General features: G+C 39.6%; 1 protein-coding gene across 1 annotated transcript in view; it reads left to right on the top strand.

The window, feature by feature from the left end:
* nell2a (neural EGFL like 2a) overlaps positions 1-23548 on the top strand; it is a 119377-nt gene that overhangs the window by 41885 nt on the left and 53944 nt on the right. Inside the window, exon 13 of the mRNA XM_061721080.1 lies at positions 18027-18152. Coding sequence (XP_061577064.1) covers positions 18027-18152 — 126 coding nt within the window. The remainder of the gene's footprint in view (positions 1-18026; positions 18153-23548) is intronic.

Genomic DNA, 23548 nt, shown 5'->3' with positions numbered 1-23548 from the left:
AAAGAGCATCCAGAAGTCCAGCCATACATATTTTAACCAGAATCGGAGTATGAAAGTCTGCACCTGTAGGAACAGCATCAGCAAAAATAACATGCTGACATCTTTGTTTGGGATGGTTGTAAAAAAAAAAAAAAAGAAATAAAGAAAACAGCCCAGATAAATCTGTGACATGTTTGATACACACTCACAATAAAATAAACATGTCATCCGAGACAGTATAGAAATAAAATGAAAAGAGTGTATACAAAGCAGCAGCGGATCACGCCGTCTTTGGTGCACTTTGTATTCACCAAACTTTTGCTTTTAAAATTAACATGTCCTTTTCAACATTTTTACCAACAATGGTTTTGTCATTCAACTGATTGATATGGTTCAATAATTGTAAAAATTAAAAAGATGCAGAGCTGGTATTGAGGTGAAGTCTTCTGATGGGCTTTCCCAAGAGTTATCACCATGGCACAAAAGGCTAACCTGATGGATCAGCCCCCAGGGGGAGACCTTATCCCCATCCAAGGGGCTACGCCAATGGTTGCTTATCAAACTGTCTTAGCACTCGTGAAGGCAGCTACGACCAATCAGAGCAACGAACAAGGTGACAGAATCAGAGCGACAGAAGCAAGTCAGTGGGAGAGTGTGTTGTGTAGAAAAGTGAATTAAAATTAATATCCAGCCTGTCTGCAAAACAACAAATACACCTTGCAAATGTCTTTGCTGTTTGAGTGCCATGTTCTGTTCAATTTTCAAAAAAAAAAGTCTGAATTCTTAACTGTTGATGCCAAGGTTGATTTCAAATGGCCACTATTCCCCAGATGCAACCGTGTACACTGTCATGTAGATGTAACACTCAGCAGATTTACTTTAACTAGCGGTACATCTAGATGATAAGGCTAACAAATTGCAAAATTCCACTCACGCCCCAATTAAACTAGTTTCTCTCGAGGTAAACCCCTTGGATGGATGATAACACCACTCTGCTTTAGATTTGGTATGGTGCTCTGCAGCTTGTTTTTACTCCGACAAATTGCGTTTGTTTATGTGAAAGCAGCAGCTTTTCTCATGCAGTGCTGATTCTCAGGTTGTTGTTTTTTTTCTTTTGTCATTGTCACGTGGTCCTTTGCTATTGGTGTGACACAGATTTGCATTCTCTAAATCTACAAATATGTTAATATCTAACATATGTTGGCTGTGTGGTCCCATGGGGTTTACACTAGCATACTATTGTTTGTACAAATAAACATAGTACCTTTAAAGAGGTCTTTCTCTTGGCTAGTCTAGGCTGATACCTTTACATTGCCCCATGAGCACAAGCATAGACAATAATAAAATACACCCAGAGGCACATTTTCAGTGAATGAAATTGTGTCAGTTAGCCTTTCAGAGGCTTACAAATGACCTTTCCCTGCCCCTCTAGTTTTCCCCGCGTGCCTGGAGGGGACAGGTGAGACACAAAGGGTTCAGTTTGTTGCAGTTTTCACTGAGTTCAAAACATACTACAAATGTATTATTATTAGACCTGTAACTAAACGCGTGGAGTAGATTGAGCTTTTGAGAAGAGCTATTTAAAGTTACATATTAAATACTGATATCCAGTGATTACTTGAAGCAGAAAAACATGTTTTAGTGTTAACAGGAAATAAACTTTCATTGCCACAGTGGATAGTATAGTCCAATAGTTAAATATAGAATAAAATACCCCAGATTGGTAATAAATGCTAATGACTAATAAACAGTAAGAAACAACCCAGGAACCCAAGTGTTGTGTAAAAAGTTGTTTTTGGTTATTTTCTCTTTCTAACCTGATACACTCCTCCAGTACTCATACTGTCTTTTACTGGCAGGAACATACAGAACCTGGAGCTACAGATTACCATCTCAATTATTGCCTACAGTAACCCGCATGTGAAATGTCATTGATCCATTTGGCTCTGAAGATTTCAGAGAGTGGCTGGTGGTGGTAATCCGACATCTACTACAGATATTGCCTTGTGTAAACAATTCTGACCTCTCTGAGACCCCCCAACACAGTTGCATTTGAATCAAATTGAATTAAATGAATGTATTTAGTGACAGTTACTGTATATCAGGTATAATACGTTTCATCATTTACTACCTGAACATTTTCAGTGGTATATCTATGGTGAAATGTGCCCAAAATGGTCAATTTAGAGTCCTGTTTAAACATTCCTCTTCAAAAACCTCTCTTAGAATCTATGAACATTTGTCAGGCCTTTTTTTTCCACTGGGTTCCAGTCCTATTTTATTCTGACTTGGTAATATGTATACTTAATTTTACACTTCTCTTGTAATGTCACAGGCTTTGTCTTTATTTTGATACCAAATCTATTCATATACATCTGTGGTTACTGAGATGTCATCATTTTCATTTTCATCTGCCGCTAACGCTTGCTGATGATCAATTAATCAGGCACATTTAACCATCACCACCTGGCTGCAACTCAACCTCTTAATTCCTATTAAAGCTGTGATATTGCAGTTAATTTTCCACACACAGCTTTTGTATTTTGGCTCAGTTTTTTGTCAAATAAGGGTGTTGTTATTCATCTGAGGCTATAATTAACTAATTTCAATTCCTGATATGGGCCGTGAGATTTTTTTTCATGATGTCTGGATGAATACAACCTAATTGAAAGAAGACAGACTTTCCGAGACAGATATTTCACAAAGAGACAAACAATACAAATTCACAAAGATTAAAGGATGAAAAACTGTTTAACATGAACATGAACTTGAAATTCTGGTACATAAACTTCAACTGAAGAGAAGAGAACACAAACTAGACAGGTAACAGATTTACAGATTGTGTAACAAGAAAAGGTCATAATACATGCTGTTGTTTTGTCTCTTTTTCATGGAATATTTTTGGAAATAACAAGACTTTCAACATAATAAGTTATTTAAAAAACTCTAAACTGTTTGTACAGAGAATTCATCACTTATAAATCATGTGCATGTGTACTATTGTATGTGTGTGTGTGCATAGAGCAATCTGATTGCTGCTGTTTTCTTTTAAATGTCACAAGGTGGCAACAGGCTAATTGGCACCGTCTGAAGAGCTCAGGCTGCTCAAAACCTCAAACATTACCAGGATGAGCCCTGAGCCTCCGGGCTCCCCACATGCTCGGGCCCTGACCCCCATACTCTCAGATGAATCGCACTGATGTACACACAGGAAAACATGTACACATCCTGACTGGATGTGTGTGTGTACCTCTGTGACCCCACTGAAATGTCATCTCACACAAATAATCCTTCCTTCATCGAGACAGACCTACAGTGTCAATAACAGTGTTTGAGCGCTGCTCAACCAGTATCTCTCAAATACCACATGGGGAAACTGGTTTCCCTGCTTCTTGTCCTGCTTGGATCACACCTAACACAGTTGCTGTTTTTTTATTTAAACATCCGTTTACGTAACGTTTGTGTAGATTATGTACTTTGTAACAACTTTAAGTTAAACCTTCATTTATGAGTAAAGTGAATGCATTTGAGTACAGTAGTTTTTTTTTTTTTTTTTTTTTTTTTTTTTTTAAAGGTTTTTTTTGGCTCTAGTGGCCCTTTATTGGAGATGCAGACTGGAAAGGGGTAGAGAGAGAGAACGGGGAAGACACGCAGCAAAGGTGCACGGGCTGGATTCGAACCCGCGACCGCTGCAGGGAGAGGACTAGCCTCAGTATATGGCCCGCTGCTTAACCCACTGCGCCACCGAGCGGCCCGAGTACAGTAGTTTTTGAGTACAATCTTCAGCAGAGGTGTCAAAAGTATTCACATTCATTACTCAGTATAGATACTAGAGTTTAAAAATACTCCTGTAGAAGTTGAAGTATCATCTCAAGTTTTTTACAGTAAAAAAAATAAAATAATAAAAATAAAAAGTTTTTTATAGTAAAAGTATAAAAGTACTGGTTTCAAAACTACTTAAAGTATAAAAGTAAAAGTAATGTAAGGGGGAAAAAAGCCATTAAGGACAAAGGCCATTGAAAATTAATGAATCTTAGTATAATGCAAATATATTAAAGAACCATATATGTGTACTATTGAGCATTAACATGTGTTTCAGAGAGCAGAAGATATGATGACTAGTTGCCTATAAGTATTGTAATGGTGCAAAAAGTCAAACTTCAGAGGCATGTTATCATTTATCCTAACTTTTATTGGAATGTACATCCAAGTTTAGTTGCAGGAATCTGAGGGCGACGGATGTAAGAACAAAACTGGACAAGAACATCTGAAACAACCACAACCAAATTCACTCTATCCGGATGGAGCAATTTAACTGGATAGTTTTTTTTTAAAGGCCGACATGAAATAGAGTAACGAGGCAGTTTTTAAAATGCAAGGAGTAAAAAGTACAGATAATTGCGTGAAAATGTAAGGAGTAAAAGTAAAAAGTCGTCTGAAAAATAATTACTCCAGTGAAGTATAGATAACCAAAATTTCTACTTAAGTAAGGTAACGAAGTATTTGTACTTCATTACTTGACACCTCTGATCTTCAGTTACTTCAGTTACTTTTCTTAAAGGAGACACATTTTGCCTTATGCTGTTTTACAAAAGTTGACATAGTTTATTAAGGTCTTATTTACATGTATGTGAAAAACATTAGTCAAAACACCAAAGTTGTACGGTATTAAAGCACCTCTTTTTCATAGTTCATTTCAGCCAGTTTTAGGGGGTGGAGTCAGACTCTCATCTTAACTCTGTCTACCCCTTCCTTCTGCAGTGTATAGCTCTCTTGAAATAAGTTCCAGCTTATTGTACAGCAATATTGTAAAACTGGTTGCATGTAAAGCTAGTCAGGTATAATATTTCTACACTGATCTGGGTTTGTGATGTCACAGTGCCCTCCAAATCCGAACATCTTACTGAATGGCATGTTATGACTCAGGCTTCTGCATACTAAGACCTGGTATAAGCATTCATCCTTGGTGATCCGATCACAAGAAAACAGCCCAAAGTTAGAGGTACGAACGCACCTAAGAAGCAGAGATCTTATCATTCAGACCACATTCACATTGAAGGTCAACCTGCATAAGTGACATACTTTGCATAGGCAGAAGAGTGTGTGATAATTTTCACAACAATAGGTGTTTGTATACTGACATTCTGTAATATTTACGTAAAAGTGGGTAGTCAGCCACGTCTTTAAGCTTTTTCTCATCCGGAAAATGAATGTTTCAGGAACTAACACTTTGCAGACAGCCTTACAGAAGTCCTGCACACATCGGCTCACAAAAAAATGACCGATACTTCTGTATTCACTGTTGGTCGTCAGCTTCCACAGTGCAATGGCCACTTCTTTCCTCAGGGGCAAACTGGCTCTGAAGGTTGCGTTTTGCTTCTCCATCGCTGGACCTAGCCTTGCACAAAGGTATGAAAATGTTTCCTCTGACATTCAGAAATTGTGCACCCACTGCGTGAATCCCAGGACAGTCACATTTCACCGCTCATTGGCACGGCTGAAAGCCCAAAGGACTGGTCTGCTTTCAAAAAAGGAGAAGCATCTAAAAAAGAAAAAAAAACAAATAACTTAATACACTATATCACTATTAGGTCAAATGTAATACCACATAATATACTTTACACAGACAGAGAGTATTATGTATATAAGCGAGCAACATAAATAAGGACATTTGCAATTTAACATACACGTGGAACATGTATGTTGAGCAGTCATGATCGGATCCTTCCCATATTAAATTAATTTTTTTAATATTCTTTCAAAGTTGTTTATTTTCTTTTGTTAAAATATTTTACGTTTTCCTGAACACTGTAAGGAAACAAAAGAATGCTGCCTTAAAAACGGAGGACTTGTAGAAAGTTTCCATGGACACGAATGTCCTCTTTTCATTAGAGCACTGTGCTGCAGTTAATATATCAGCTACTCGTGTAACATATTTGCTGGGTGCAGAGGTTGTTAACATATACATACAACTACATAATAAAAATGCATGGCATGAAGTTGCTTACTCTCTGGCACCTTTGTCTTTGTCTTTGTCTTTGTCTTTGTCGCACAAAAGTGTACCTCTCCTCCCGACTCCAGAGCCAAGGCAGAAGTTTTTTTCTCTTTTCAGCCGTGTTTCTCTTTGCCGTCTGCAACCTTCTCTCGCACATTGTGGTATGGCTTGTACATACGAAGTACCAAAAGCCAAGCAGAACTAAAACGAGCTGCTGGATGACCTTCATTGTTGCTGTTCGTAGCGTCTGTTGTGATTGCACTACTATGACGCCACGCTAGGCGTTTGGTCTAAAGCCACGCTTGCCCAGTGGTGGTCTGACTTGCAGTGGAAACGCTCATCTGAATTAGCGGGATCATTGTTCTCTGAACCGAACCGTACCGAACCGCTCAGTGGAAAAGGGGCTTCATTTTACTCCAATGGCCTTTATATACTGGCCCAAACCACACAGACAAATTCTGTAGGTGTGTGTCCTTATATACAGGACACTGGCATTCTGGGAGCCAAATGTGTCTCAACCTTGTGTGTGTGTCAAATTCATTGGTTCATTCATGGTAAATAAATACATGAAAAAAAAATCATAGTGGTGGAAATGGTGCTGTCAGCTTTCTTCATATTTTCAGTGTCATGGTCAACCTGCGCTCTGTGTGTAAGCGTGTGCATGAGAGATGTGAGCGAGTGACGATGTGTGTGTTTGTGCAGCGCGCCAATGTGTGGAGAAGTTGACCGGCAAGGTTTGAACAGTATGACTAGACGGATTCAGCTGCATGTACAGCATCAGTACAGTAAATACAAGTTTTCTTATTTCTCCCCAATTGCATTGTTAAATTATTTAGAGTGAGTGAGTTAGAGTAATGAGCCATGGTGGAGACTCTTCTTCCATGTCCTGGCAACAGAGGTGTCAAAAGTATTCAAATTCATTACTCAGGTAGAAGTATAGATACTAGAGTATAAAAATACTCCTGTAGAAGTTGAAGTATCAACTGAAGTGTTTTACTCAAATAAAAGTAAAAAAGTACTGGTTTCAAAACTACTTAAAGTATAAAAGTAAAAGTAATGTAAGGGGGAAAGCCATTAAGGACAAAAGCCATTGAAAATGAATGCGTCTTAGTATAATGCAAACATATTAAAGAACCATATATGTGTACTATTGAGCATTAACATGTGTTTCAGAGAGCAGGAGATATGATGACTAGTTGCCTATAAGTATTGTAATGGTGCAAAAAGTCAAACTTCAGAGGCATGTTATCATTTATCCTTATGTTTATTGGAATGTACATCCAAGTTTAGTTGCAGGAATCTGAGGGATGTAAGAACAAAACTGGACAAGAACATCTGTGCCACAACCACAACCAAATTCACTCTATCCGGATGGAGCAATTTAACTGGATAGTTTTTTTTTAAAGGCCGAAATGAAATAAAGTAACAAGGCTGTTTTTAAAATGTAAGGAGTAAAAAGTACAGATAATTGCGTGAAAATGTAAGGAGTTAAAGTAAAAAGTAGTCTGAAAAATAATTACTCCAGTGAAGTATAGATAACCAAAATTTCTACTTAGGGTAAGGTAACAAAGTATTTGTACTTTGTTACTTGACACCTCTGCCTGGCAAAGGTGTCGCACAGGTACAATGTGATCAGAAAAGAAATCCTCTCACTTCTCGCTCGGTTACAGAATGGGTGGATGGCCTTTACATACACAAGTGGTCTCTCCTTTATTAGCCTTTTTGTCTAAAGAAAAAGAGGTTATCAGATTTTACACCTTTTCCTTACATACAGACACAGAGACCAGGAAAAGAGGGAAATCAAAGAAAAGCCAGTATGTACAGTAAAGGCCTGGCGTCATATTAGAATGTAAAACAGCAAAGGGGAGTACTAGCTACCTATAATAATACACAACCACCACATTATAAACTCATCTGTGTTGTCTTGTTTGTATTCCTTTAGTTTTTCATTTCTTTTCCATGTGTTTGAAACTTTTCGTTATTGTACACGTCTTTGCGTGTTTTCTCTTTGGCATTGCAGTTCTGCTGTATATTCACCAGAGTAGAAGACTTCCAAGCTTTTCTTTAGCAACGTTTTGTTTTGTATATAGGTGTTTTTCAAGTGTTTTAGCACCTTCTGTGCTAATATTCCACATTTGATGGTCGGTACTTGTTTGAAACAAAATCTGCCACATTACAACCTGACTACACTCTGTCCTTGTATCTTTTGTCAACATCTGTAGCTTTACCTCAGTGCAGCAACAGTTGGCTGAATAAAGTCCGCAGCTTGGCAGAGAGCTATTAATGTTTACGTTTTGAAACACTTCAAGTCCATTCAGGGCACTGATCATCCTGCGTAAAAAGACAGATACCCGTGGCTTCAGGTGATAACTCTGTTGCATTGGTAGCACCACTTGCCTGAGATCAATATCATCACTCTTTACTGTATTAAAGTGTTTCTTGGTTTGGTATTGGCCTTGCTTACTAGAACATAGTATTTTTGATACAAATACTATTTTTAATCCAATAAACCTCTATTTAGTGACTGCCTGATTAGATTTAGTTTTTACTGCAAATTTGAAAATCTATATTCATACTATAAGAATTGTAATTACTACTTAAACACCTCTTGTGTAAATCTCTTTTAACACCTATAGGACCATGTAAAGAATATCACAATTAAGATACAAGAAATCACCACTGTAAAAATTGAAAAGACAGCTAAATATATGGCACCCACACGAATTAGGTGTTATACAGTCATCAGTCTCTCACAGAGCTCTGATTGTTCTTTTCTCCTGCTCCACCTTTCTCATTTTTTCGACCACCAGCTAGCAGATTGCAAATAGTGCCACAATGACAAGTGATAGATGATGATGCGCCATCGATTGAAACATTTCCCAGATTAATGAGAGGCTCGATGGAGAGCAAAACCCCATTCACGCCTGCTGCTCATAAACAAAGCGGTTTTGTCCGTGAGATTCTCTTGGCCTCACTTGAGTCATGCTAAATTGAAGTGTGTTACGTGCATGTTTATTATGGTATATAATCATACACCCACACACACTTCAAAGAATGGTAGATGCTTGCTTAAAATATCCACAATTGTGGTAAAATTGGGTGGCACTTCATCGGTATGTGGGAAGTGTCATGTTATGTGGTTGAATGTAGGGGATTGGGAGGATTTTTGGGTACACATTGACAAAATAAAGCAAAAGCACACCTTGTCATATCATCTTACAGTTCTACAATCATGCACACACACACACATGCCCCTCCCCCTCTGCCTTTATTTAATTTTCATTGTTCTAAGTCAGGTTTGCTGGATTTTCTGTGCTCGTAGTGGATGATCACACTGTGAAAATATTGTTTTAACAACAACTAATGCAATTATTTCCTTCTTCTTTCCTCCAAATGGGATTTTTTTTTATTACTCATTGTTTTTCATTTTGTTGTTTTCTTTTTTTGTGAGGTTTTCATTTTTTCTGAATTATTAAAGAGTTTTACTCATTTCAAAGATGCAACTGGCACAGTGGCGGTTGACGTTATTCCTCCACTGCATGATGAGGCATCCGGTCTTCAAAACTGATGCCAACAGGGAATGGTCAAAACTTTAATTTCCTCACATGACCACTAGGGGCTGGTTCCAAACAGGAGGCATTTTAATTGGCCCTATGTAAAGCTTTACTGTTACATCAGTTAAAATGATATTAAACCAATTATAACAAAATCATAGTAATGTTAATGTCTAGCCATTTTGACTTTTTGAAATGAAGATTTATGGACAGATTCAGTCAAAACAAATATAACTGAATCTCTAAATTAATAAATGACTAAAGGTTTCATCAGTGAAAGACCAAAATTATTTAAAAAAAAGTACAACATTCCTACTTTCTCAAACCAAGCTAACCAAGCTGTGGTGGGAGGGTGTTGTTTTAATAAATATATATTCTGGTATTTATTTGAGCCTCACAAAAATATGGGTTAGCCCCACTGCAGTTGAACCAGAAAAAAAATACTCGTGTACAGTGCAGAATGGTGGTGTCGGTCAATTATTAAAACATGACAAAACAATTGTTTTATATAAATAATATTCCTCCAATTAATTTCGACAGGCTGTAGCGTGTAATGTACTTCAGGACCCCCCTGACACTGAATAGGATTAAGCTGGTTTAGAAAATGGATTATGAACTGGGGTTTGATGAACATAGAACTCAAACTCAGAAGATCCATTTAAAGACTCCTTCTTTTTGCCATCCTAACTGATAAGTATCAGCAGATTTATTGAACTGCAAATAAAGACTGTATATATTTTTGACAATTATTTTACTTTGATGAATATTGGTATCACTATTTTAAATAATGATATGTTAACATTTGAAGGAATAGTTATTTGCTGCTGTTGTCTTATCTGTTAAAACGAATGAAGGTTCTATTCCAATATTGTGTCGGTATGTTGATATGTAGCCACCACAAGTGGCTTTTTTAAAAGACTGAAAAGAGAAAGGAAAAGCAACCATAAACCAATCCCTATCCCAAATGTCAGCTCCAATTCAATATTTAATCCGATTACACTTCCCCGAAGCAAACATCCCCAGTTGCCATCTTCTAACACCTTTCTACATCCAAAAGGAAATAAAACCAACAGTGAAGACATTTTACTAGCTGAAACCCTTTTGTCCAGTCAGGACAATTATCTTTTTTGTCTCACTGTTCTTCCACTTACTGTTGTATATCTGGGCATAGGGATTTGGTTACTGAGGAATTTGAGAATGTTCTGGCAAGCTTTATCGTTCTGTCATTTATTATTGAAACAAATGCTCACTTGAATAAGCTTGTTTGGAGAAAAAAACCCTAAATGAAATCATGGTAAAGAGGGAGAGGGAGGCCGTTATTGGAGAAAATGGCTCAGACGCGGGTGTCTTTGTGGGACATTCAAATGCTGCGGCATTGTTATCTCAATACTCTCAGGCTCTGGTGTCTGCAGGCGCGGATAGTGAGGACGGTCCCCACTAGGATGGGCATGCTGTGCATACAGAGGGGGATAAACTGCTGCCTCTCATTTGCACACAGATGCAAAATGTCTACAATGAGCAATAGTGGCAATAATAGCATGTAAACATGACGACACTCCTGATAAAACTGTTTGAATGTGTTGGTTTCCAGTGCATGTGCACTGAAGTAGGCTGCTACATCCATGCAGTTTTTGCTCACACGTGCAGATACTGATAGGGCCGGATCCAAAGACTCATCAGGACATTTGCTTGATAGGTGAACATTCAGTCTGCGATTTAGGTATCTGAATTTTTTTTTCTGTTCCTCAGTTCTCTAGAGACGTCACCTGCTGTAATGCTTCAGTTTATTTTGGTTGTTGGGTAAATGACAGCATGCCGGATACTACAGGCGTGTGGTATACGAGTTACTTTCCATCTGGCACACTTCTGTTGCGCACTCCAATGCCGGTCTTGGACACGTTAATAACTCTCACTATCACACTCCTCTCGAGACACAGTAAGTGACCGAGCATGAGGAGTGCACACATCCGGTTGTGAACCTCCTTTGTCTGACATTGCTTACATTGGAAACCTCCCAACAACGCATAACTACAGAACCTTGGTGGACATAGAAGGCGAGATTGCTGCATCATATTTGTATTCCGAGAAGATCAGGCCCAAATTTTGGATCACGGCACTCACTTTGTCAGGCCTCCACGCACATGTTGTGCCATCAGGCAAAGTGCACAAACATTTGGAGGTGGCAGTGGAGGGATGACATGACAAAACCATAGCTGGGACTGAGAATTGGCAGCAACACTATGACTTTCTACATTTTGACCTTCTTCTACATCTATACTGTCCTCAGGGTCCCATTTGCCTTTATGGCAGCAATTACCCCTTCATTAACATGGATGTGTCACCACAAGGACTTAAAGTCCTCAAATGACTTCTGATTCCAGTTGTTTTCTTTTTAAATAATAGCAGCACACCAAACAAAACATACCCTGGCTTGTCTTGTCAGATAACAAGCAGCCGTAGTATTGACCATTGCTTTTTTCCATTTTTCATACCCCATCATTGGGTCTGCTGGAGCCTGTTCAATTGAGCCTTTGTCAAGCCCCACCCCTGTTGTTGGACTAAACTTTCATCTCTCCTGTCCACTCCCATTGTAAAAACTGGGTTTTACATCAATTTATTTCTAATTAATGTACCAAAAAAAATCAACTAGGTATAAAAAAAGGAACAATTCGGGTACCATGTAGTGAGTTTCAAGATCTTTTGATTAGTTTCGCAAATAGCTTAAAGGGGACCTATTATGAAAAATACGTTTTTTTTTTGCTTTAAAATATATAAAGTGGTCTCCCCTCAGCCTGCCAACTCAGAGAAGGAGGAAAGCAACCAAATTCTGCAGTGTCTGTGCAGCCGCCTGGATGAGCCATCCAGTGTGATGTGGCTTCTACGAGCCAATAAGATTCTGCACCCGTCGCATCATTCAGGCAGCCAATCAGCACAGAGCCTCATTATCATAGCCTCCCCGCCCACTCAGAATCCCGCATAGATAATGAGGTTAGAGACTGGGATGATGAAGACATGGCTCAGAGGCTGAATTTCTAATTTATTTAGCAAAAACAATCAAAAGCTTGTTTTTAAGGCCTGTTTAAAATAGGTATTAGATGCCATAATAGGTCCCCTTTAACATTTTTCGTAATTTACCATCAGTTTTGGGAAAGGGATGAAATGTATTCCTGTGATTCTCTTTGGATAGCGGGTGTCACTTTTTTCTTAACTATCCTGGATCGGATTTCTGCCAGTTTGGGTATAAAAAATACGCTACACCCTCACTACACTGTGAGCAGTGTGTTCCTGAAGTGTTCCTTTTAATAGAAAGTTTTGAAAAAATAATCCAGTGATTTAAATTTTGATACAAGGCAAGTAAAAACTATGCTTTTTCCTTTGATGTAAACAAGAGAGATACGGCCATTTTGTCCAACCGGATATTCTGCCCCAGATGTAGCAATGATTTTTCTGATTGGTCAGCCAGGGACCAATCAGAAGGCTGACAAAGACTCAATTGTCTTTGGGTGAAAAGCCATGAGGTACACCGTGGACAGGTTGCTCATTTATCACAGATTCATACATAAATGAACAACTACACACACACACGTTTATGAGGACTTTTAAAGTCACCAATTAACCTTCATTTCAGTCACACAACTCACGCAGTACCTTTTGAAACACTTTAATTGTAACATGAAGCTCCATTCAAGCATAGTTTATCAGGCTTACACTTATATACAGAGGTGTAGGACTAATCCCCGCCCTTTGAATTGGAGCCCACAGGTAGAAGCTGTGGTGGAGGTGGGATTGACAGCGGGCGGGGTTGGTGAGACAGAAGGCATCTAAAAACGCATACTTCTTGCTCATTAAATAGGTCAAAGAACAAATTGAGTAATTGGAATGAACCATTCAGATGGGTAAATAAGTAGACGCCACGCACTGTAGAGATTGTCTGCCTGAAATAACTCCCGGGGGTCGTATCACATGTTCTACAATGGGAGATCCATGTAATCCTGGGGAGAACAGGTGATGTTCCAGAAGGATCCTGTTTGCTAATTTCCAACCCTTGTAACCAGGATAAATAGAATGAATTGGTTTGAAGGTGATATTTCTTTGTGTGGTTGTTCTCCGATGGCTCTAAAGATGCCCCTCTTAATGCATAAGGAGGATGCATTTTCTTCAAGTAATGTAAAGCAATTAATTCCCCTTCCGGAGATGTGACTATGATTGATTTACTTGTTATTCGGGAATGTACAAAGGTGAAAAAAGAAGGACGCAGCCATTTTTAAGTCATCCATCGTGTGTGTGGCAACAGATTGACCCCGAGCACTCCATTCAGTAATAAAAGGCCCTGCTGACTCTCAGCCAGCCTTCGTTGCTTGGCACATCACGTGTGTCCGTGTGACAGGCCAATCAAGAAAATGGAGCGCATTAATGGAGATGGAGGAGGTTGCTCTCTCTAGCGCGTTCGTGCTGCGCCCCTCATCATCTCACCTCCTAACATATTGTTTTAACAAACGTAACTGCTGTCACCAGGGGCAGGATGGATGGGTAGACTTAATAGGCTTTAAATCAACGTCGTTCCCCGGGTGGCCAATCAGAGAGTGGGAAGACAGTTACTTAAGATCTCCGCTCAAGGTTAGCACTGCGGACGGACTGAATTTGTTCTCCTCTTCTTCTGTCTCTCTTCCAGCAAAATCTCCATGTCATGCCTTTTCAATTGTTCACACTCCTACTCACACTTTTCTGCACTTTTTCCTTCATTCTCACAATTTAATTCGATATCTCTCGAGGTTTTTTTTGGCAAGCCTTTTTTACAATCTCACTCTGCAATCTCAGTCATTTGCTTTCTCCCCATCTCCTCTGTATAGCTTGACGTGACAGATCTTCAACTTACCTGCCTGGCTTGCCCTCACTCCCCTATGCATTTTCCTCCTAATCTCCCAGAATCCCTCTATTCTTCCTCTCTTCCAAAGGCACTTTTAATTAGCCATCATTCACTTAGAGAAGGACACATGCACTTCACTAATGCCTGCGTCCATCATTCATGTGTGAGACTTCTGAATAGCTGCAAGCAGAAAGTTTTGATGGGATTGTGAAAGCAAATGTGAAAGCCACAGTTGTTGGCAGGTGTTGGACTCAGTCTGCAAGCCAGGCGTGGTCCTCTGTCCAAGGACATGCAAGCCAAGTGAATACCAATTCAAATCTAATGAAATTCAGCTTCAAGTGCTCTTCATGAATGCATCTGGCACAGAACATAGTCGGGAGTGAATATCCCCTTGTGCTCTCAGAGACTCTGAACACAGTGAAAGGGTAATAAATTGTTAACATCAAGGACCATGGAATTTATCGCCCAAAAAGAATCTATATTTGACCTGTGTTATCAATGAGGAAGGAACCCTGGAGCCTACTGCATGACTTGGTTTGATTGGCTTGACCTGCATTTCCACGACATTGCAAGTGATTGCATCATAATATCAAGATTATTTTGTTTACCCTGGCAGGATTATGTAACTTCTGTTTCAAGGTTTGGCATGCAGTTTAGAAACCAGGAATAGCTGTTGCTAAGGCAACAGCTATTAAGGATTCAAATATGGGATCATGTGTGAGAAGGGAATACAAAAGATGATTTCTTAAATGATGTTCTTAAAGCTTGTCCAGCTGAGTGTTAATTATCATGGTACCAAAAACCTCTAGACAGATTTACACAGACGTAGGATTTGTTCATAAAGCTGTTTTTGTTGACAAGTCTGATATGTGTAGGTAAAGTTAATGGAATCCGGGAAGAAAAATGTTGTATGACATTAGAGCACATATACCATTAATACAAATATGTTATGTAGTCCTGACAAGCTGTCTAATAAAGAATATGGTGCATGATTAAGTGTATATTGCACAATAATGTTCATAGTGCAGGTTATAGCCATTTATATGTCACAACGACGTCCTGGAGAGCATTGATGTAATGTAATGTTGTTGTTGTTTGGAGCCCAGCTCTAGGAGTCTTCATTCATATCACCATCCATTAGATTTATTAACTCAGTGTGCGACATTCAAGTGTTGAAATTCCTCTGCCGTACATTGTATAACAATCCAGGAGTTTTGGTCTGGTGGATATATATCTGAGAGAGGATACGGTATCTTGACATGTCTTTCAAAGCAGAACTTCTTAAATAAAGACTTGAGTATAGCTCTCTTGTTGTGATCTTGCACATATTGAAAGTTAAGAAAATAAAATATCTTTCACTGCTTCATCATAAAAAATGCATTGGTAAGAAAAGGGTTTTATAAGACAAACTGCAGAAAGAAGATTCAAAGAGATTGAAAGCAAACCACTGAAACGGCATAGACAGCCTTGGTAAAGTTGTACTGATGCTTTCATTTCATTGTACTGTATTAGACATTTTGTTAGGACCCTTCTCTGTGGAACATGGTGTGATAGACTTCTACGCAAGGACTCTCTTTGAACTCTCCCATAATACTGCTGATAAAATGGATTTCTGCTTACTTAAATTAATTTGGCTTTAGACAGTCTGATGGTGAAGACCAATCGGTGCACTGACCAGCTGATGATCTGTCATTTTAAGGTGGAACACACACAAAAATGTTTACACTACAAAAAGCCCAATGTTACTGCACCCTTTGAAAGATTAGTGGTTGGTGCACTCATTGGTCTCCACCCCAAAACCATTTTCTGAAAGAATAATATAACTTGCTTTTAAACTTGTTTTATTGCACCCTCAACATTAGGGGTGCCAAATTAGCCCGTTAATTGCGACTAATTAATTAGAGGCATATTTAGCGCGCTATGTTTTTTAATCGCTGAATCTATTTTTTAATCTCTAACTTTACGTTTTCTGTTTGCGAGTTGCCTTTATTTTGAAATCTGTGTTTGTGCGGTGGGCTTCTTGTGCTTGATTGGTTGTGGGTGGAAAACAACGGTTAGTCCCAACTTGAAGTGGACATTGATTGGCTGTCCCGGTGTGTGAGCGTGGTTAGATACGTTGGTAGGCACACACACACACTTAGCCACACATACATATACACGCTCTCACACACACACACACACACACACACACACACACACACACACACACACACACACACACACACACACACACACACACATGCGTATGTATGCATATATATATATATGTATATGTATATATATTAAATATAGTAATAATGCACATATATATGCCTTAGGTTTTTACCGGCATGGTATCAACCATTAAAATTGTGTGCAGACAAGGTAAAAAAAAAAAAAGAAAAAAGATACGTTGGTAGGCTGCCATTGTAGCTGGACAGGTGGTGAGTAGCAGAGAAGAGAAGTGAAAATGGAGGAGCATGTGAAAGTTGTCGGTTCAGTGAGGGCAATTTACATTTCCAAAACGGCCCAATGGCACCTTTGTCTTTGTGGGAAGGACTTTGCTAACCCCCGAAGCAGCTCAAGTTTAGCCACATAAACGCAAACGTTAGCAGCAACGATGTTGCCACAGCAACACTCTTCCCCAAACTAGACTAGAGGAGAGCAGCCCGCGCATGCGCACGTCTGCGACTGAGAGGCTGGCGAATGCTCCTGCCAAGTGGATGTAAATGACTAGGACTGCATCTGTTCAAGTCTGTGTAAAAATAAATAAATGACTTTATAAAACCACTTTTTTTGTTGTTATATATCAATCTTTTGATCTTTTGATCAATAATGTAATGAATTTATTTTTAGGTGCGATTAAAAAAGAGTTAATTAGATTAATTAATTACATATCTTAATTTATTAATCCCCAAAAAATGTTTATCGCTTGACAGCACTACTCAACAAACTGTATGTCATAAATGTGACGCTACCTGCGTTTACTTATATCTTTTTTTCTTACCAATGATATCATACACTGCCCAAGTAAAAAAAATGATAGAGGCTCAATGGAAGTGTCTTCATTTGATGTAAAGCCTGTCAAATTGACTGCAATACAGTACACTATGTACACTACTGTATATAAGCAGCAACATGAGCTGAAACCTCTTCAAGAACAAAAGAAATGCCAGTCCAGTTGCATAGTTTCAAGCCTTTGAGAGCGTTTTCAGTGCTCAGCGCCCCACCTCTCACGGACTGTCTGCATGGTGACCTACGTCTCACACTGATGAAGACTAATGGGCCTTTTTCATTGTTATGGAGGAGCCTTGCAGAGCTTTATGCTACGAGAACCACCTTGAGAAAATGATCCAAGAAATCTGCCAGAAACGGGGAGACATTCAAAATGGCCTGCAATAGTACACAAACTGTTATTTAATGCTAACAGTTTCAGAATCAACACATGTTCCAGTTTCACAACTTTGATACAGCTTTACTAGTTAAAACAGGTTGATAGATGCACACCGAATTACCATAGTTCAAAGGAAATCAGTGTTTGATTAATTCCCCTTCCAAATCATAGCTCACTCGGCCCATGTTTTCAAGTGGCAGGATACACCGTATCTCATGAAGCTTTGTTCTTCCCTTTTCCTCTCCTCTCTATCTTCAGATATTGATGAGTGCGCTGAAGGAAAGCACTACTGCAGAGAGAACACCATGTGCGTTAACACCCCTGGATCCTTCATGTGCATCTGCCACACCGGCTACATCAGGATCGATGACTATTCTTGCACAGGTGAGTTTCTCCTCTGGCCTTTTGACAGGCTGCAATCGCGAACAGGTGTCTCTGTGCTTGTTACGACTCTCTGAGACCTGACTCATCAGTCAGGTCCTAAACATGGGCATGGCTTTCATGGCCATCATTGTATTAGCTAAGGTTGATTTCAATGCATATGTTTAGCCATACATCAAAGGACAATTTCATATTGACAACTTCTGCTGTTGACAGATGCATCTTCAGATGTTAATTCTGTGAGTTGTCAACATCGGCATATGAGATAAAATAGGAAGACAGTCAATTAGAAAATCATGTTGTGACAAGATGAAAAAGGAGCCAAAGTGCAACCTACTTTATCTGTTTGCCATATGCTGCACATCCTCTCCTTTTTCCATCAAATACCAGAAGGCGCATGTTTATACACACTTGTCTCTGACTGTGTCAACTCACAATTATGCTCTGCCGATAATATACAGTTCATATGTTTGCTGTCTGATGAATGTGGGAGTTTGGTTTACTTCCACTGGTTTTGCTCTTACTCCTGATGTAAAATACACACATACAAACAAACCACTTTGTGATTTACTATTTTGATGCAAAACAAGTTTTAATCAAAGCAGAATGAATTTGTAATTGTGTTTGCATTTGTCTCCTTAAAGGTACAGTATGCTACACAATTTCTAACCAGAACAGTTTTCGGCACATTTAGAGAACATCTCCTCATCCCTCGCTAATTGCCCATTTTGATAATACACTGTAAAGAAATGAATAAATAAATAAACCCTTGTCTTTATAAGCACCCCAGGCTCCACAAGCACAGTGGGGGCAGCCTGCGTCTCGAACCACAACAAACATCATTCAATTAAATCCAATTAAATTCAAAAATGCTTTATTTATCCCGGAAGGGAAATTAATTATTGCAGAAGTCATTCCGGTCTCTTTTATGCATTCTAGCCAATCACAATCAGGGCAGAAATGATCTGATAAGCTTCACTTTCTTTTTCAGAATAGTGAAGACAAAAGATCTAATGAAGAGACTAATATCTCATAATCACAAGGAACTTGCTGTTATATAACATGGAAACAAAATAAAAAAACAGAAACCAGAAACCATCCAAATAAGATTATTTTATTTTTTTAACCTTGTTAAGACAAGACAAGATCAGCCATGAACAAAATAAGTCCTCCCTTTTTAAAACAGATCTCCTGACTTTCTGAGACTTTTTTATCTTTTTCGTGTGAACAAAAAAACTGGATCAGCTTCAGGCCTCTTCAGAAGTGAGAACGTGTGTGTGTGTGTATGTGTGTGTGTGTGTGTGTGTGTGTATGTACAGTCTTCATATGGTGTGTAAATATATTCTGTGTGTAATCAGGAGACAGGAAGAACCTGAGAAACAGTGAGACTTGTGAGTGGAGGCGGCGGGCCCATTTGTTCCTGATCAAAGTTGAAACCAAAGTCATTTTTCCAAAGCGAACCAAATCAGTCCAAAAAGATTGTGTGGATGATTCACAGTGTTTGTTTTCTCACTGAGTTGCAGAGGATTGCACTGCCTGCTAGTAACAGCTTCTAAAACTTGATGTTGTGCCTTCTTATACAAAAGATTAGATGCTTTTATAAAAGGCAGCTGATTGCTTTTGGCCACAACACAGACAGGGAGCAACATTTGTCCTCTGGTGGAGACGTTTAGAGAAGAACATGACCGACATCAGTAGAGATGAAAGGAGAAGCCATCTTTTGCCAACTAGAATGAGCAGCATTTTCCTGTTAAGTTCACCAAAGGTCAGCTGAGTTAGTTGCACGCTTAACAAAATGTACGTTATGCTTACATACGGGTATTTAAATTCTCATTAGAGATAACAAAAAATAAAAACAAGAGGGTTGCTGATTGAAAGCGTGAAAATTGTGGCTCATACTCGACATCTTCAACCCCCCAGGCAAGCTGTTGAATACACATGAAACTACATATGTAATATTTTGAATCTTGCTTATTCCTCACCCTGTCAATCTGTTATTACTCAATTTCAAGCTTGAGGGAATCAAATATTTGCAAAGCTCTAGTTCTCAGACAACGTCCAAGATGCCAAGGTTGACTGGGGGAAAACTTGAGAGAATTTAATTTAGATCAGAATGCTGCACATTGATATCATCTGACACTACAGATGTCTGATTATTATTTTCATTGTTTTCCACGCAGGCATCCCGCCCTCTGAAGCTGTGTAAGACAAACTAAAATGTTGGTAATGTCTTTTGAAAGTCAGATATCTTTAAAAAAAAAAAGGCCCAGATGAAAATCTGCCACATCACAGGACTTAGTTTATTGTTAAAGTCAGGAATGAAAGATGCTCCAAAAGGACCTGTCTGCTATGCTCAAAGACATAAGATCATTTGGGTTTTTTTTTGTTTTTGTTTCTTTTTTAAATACCACATGAAGACTAAAATAGCTAAAGAAAATCTGAGTCAGTTCCCTTTCCACGATGTAATGTGTGTGCCCTTCATTGAGAACGACACAATGTCATTCCTCGGTGATAAGCAGATCTGCTTCGTTCCTCAGGAGTTGTTTGCAGCGTGTGAAACATGATGCTAAGTAGCTCCCCGTGTGAATCATCTCCGAGGAGGGAGCAGCATGCTGCGCCTCCCCTGTGCCTGTAATTAAAAAAGCAATTTTCATCAATGCAAGCTAATTCAACGGCAGCGTAGAGAAGGAGCTGGCTGCAGCCTGTGCTCACCGCCAGAGGATTTAGGTCTACAGCGTTGCTGCCGTGCCATTACATTTCGAATTAAAGCTGTGAAACTCAACAAACGCCTGTAGAAAACTCCAATCTCCGGCTCCATTCTACCTCCCCTGTAGTGTTTCTCCTCTGATTTATCAAAGCAGAGGAGCAAAGTTAGATTTGTGACACTTGGGAATCACTTTTTTAACCGTGTGAAGCCTTAAATAAGAGACAGACAATGCTAGTTTTTTTTTCTCTTTTTCAAATCTGATGTGCTGTTTAGCTTTGTAAACAAAATCCCCTGTAAACTTTGATCGTTTTTTTACATATTACTGTTGTCTTATTTGATAAATAATGCATTTGTAAGGAATCAGTGATCTCAACAATTATTAAGTTGTGTTTTTGTAATTGTGTACAACATTTTTAATGAATGTTTTGCTCATGTTTGTGGTGCTGAGGTCTCCGAAATGCATGTTTTACATCTGGGTTTTAAAGCTACGGTAATAACAAATGCACACTCATCTATTTTCTCGGCTTCTTGTGATTTATCTCGGTATAAAACCTCCACGCTTGCTCATTCCTTTTGCATCTTATCTTTACACCGCCACTATGCCATTTGCAATTTCACTTGCCATGCTTTCTCTGGTCTTCTAAGCTGTGGGCAAATTTTATTGTTTTCCTCATTTGTCTTCCTGGTCTCCCCCTCCCTCCCCCAGATTTCCAATGAAGATTAACTCCCCACCAAACTCAGAGAATTAAATTGTCTGACTATGTTTTATGTACTTTCCTATTAAAATGCCTTTACGTCACCGTCGTAAAATATGCAGCTGCGCTCTTCTTTATAAAAGTCAATTTCTGTGATTAAACCAAGGCTCATGTAAAGGCTTTATGTAATGACTTTTTACCCATTTCTGCCAAATTACTGTTGTGATCTCTCTGCTGAGTTATTGGTCTATGATCTCTCATATATCCACCATCTCAGGGCTGGCTGCTGAACACAACCATCACCACAGCAACATCTCTCCTCTTAAACCATATTGGAGAAATGAACTATGATAGAAAATAAGTTTTAGCAAGGACATTGTCCTTGAAGAAGGCATATGTTTCCGCTGGTCTGTTGTGTGGAAAACAGAGCTAAACCAAAAGGCAAGGCTCTTTTTTACTGGTCGATCTGTCTTCCTGGCCTCACCTACGTTTACGCACTGGGGGTAGTTAACAGACAAATGAGCTTGCATATCCAACTGTCCACTGCCAGATAGCTGGACTCTACTTTAGAGATTGGGTGAGAAGTTTGGTGATTCTGGGTGAAACTTTGAGTTGCTAGTTGAGTAGGTTCAGGTATATGTTTAGGAAACCCCCTCAATGCCTCCCTGGGAAGGTGTTTCAGGTATGTCAAACTAAAGAGCCCCCAGTGCAGATCTATGGCTGGAGGCTGGAGGAATTGTGTATCTCAGATGGCCTGTGAATGCCTCTGTATTCCTCCAAAAGAGCTATAAAGCCCCTTTCACATAGAACGCACAAAGCAGCGACCGCCGCCGGCTTTCCCATTCATTGTGTATGTGCTACCGCGGCGCAAGAGCGGTCCGCTCTGCCGCCGAGCTCGGCGGCGTGCAAGAGGGCGCATGCCGGCGTTGCGCCGCACCTGCTTGAAAATTGAATTTTTTTTAATTTCACCGTGTGAATTTCACTGTGACGACATCTCGGCGTGTCCAAAAGGAGAGAATGTGGTGGAGGGTGAAAAAAAATTTGCTGGTTGTAGATCAGAGACAATCAACATGGAGGAAAAAGTTATCATGGCTGTGAGTCTGTGTGGGGAGCTGTGGGATATGAGACTGCAGGCCTATTGTGACATCAATAAAAAGGGACAAAAGTGGTACCAGGTGTGTTTAAAAGTGGTACGAGCCTGTATTCCCCCAAATCTTGTCTTGCCATGAGGATTTCGTGGACCCATACCCTCCTTGCTGCTGCTGCTCGTCTCCTCTTCCTCCTCCTCCTCAGAAGAACTAAAGCCAGGGCTTTTCTTTGAAGCAGGGACAGATACATTTTTCAAACCGAGCTGTAGCTACTGTCCGTCCAAACGAGTGGGAAAAGGGCGCCAGACCGGAAAAACTTTTTTCTGTCGCCTAGCAACTTGCCAAAAATATGTGCGCGATGCACGCCTTGCTCTGTGCCGACTCTGCGCTCACTCTGCGCCAGCCCCCCAGTCTCACGCTCAGAAGGCGCTCCGATTTTTCCCAGTGGCCAGTCGCGGTACTGCAACAAAAAATCCCATGGGGCCCAGAAAGCTTTTTCCCCATAGACCGCAATAGTAAAAGAGAAGCCTCTAAAACTGTTCACAGGACACCTCCAGCTGTAATCACCGGCAATTACTAATCTTTGTATTCTATATTTTTAAGTCATGGACTTTATATCCGTCAAAAATGTTTTATAACGGCCAGAAAATTCAAAGAAAAGTCTCTTTCTGGGCGTGACGTCACGGCCGTGTCGGTGCCATTGATGTTGCCCCGGGGCATGATGGGAGGCCCCAGAGCATCATGGAAGGTGACTCAACTGCGCATGCTCTATGGGCCCGTGTACACGGAAGTAAACCAGGAAGTCCGAGATTTTTTCGGCACATGCGCTGGCTGAGCAGAATGCATTGAAATGAATGGGCGGCCATTTTGGGCACTGTATCCAGTTAATATTATAGATCCATGCTCTGC

The sequence above is a fragment of the Cololabis saira genome, chromosome 5 (assembly GCF_033807715.1).
Source record: "Cololabis saira isolate AMF1-May2022 chromosome 5, fColSai1.1, whole genome shotgun sequence".
Lineage (NCBI taxonomy): Eukaryota > Metazoa > Chordata > Actinopteri > Beloniformes > Belonidae > Cololabis > Cololabis saira.
Note: the sequence above shows the minus strand (reverse complement) of the source record. Positions and strands in the feature narration are given on the sequence as shown.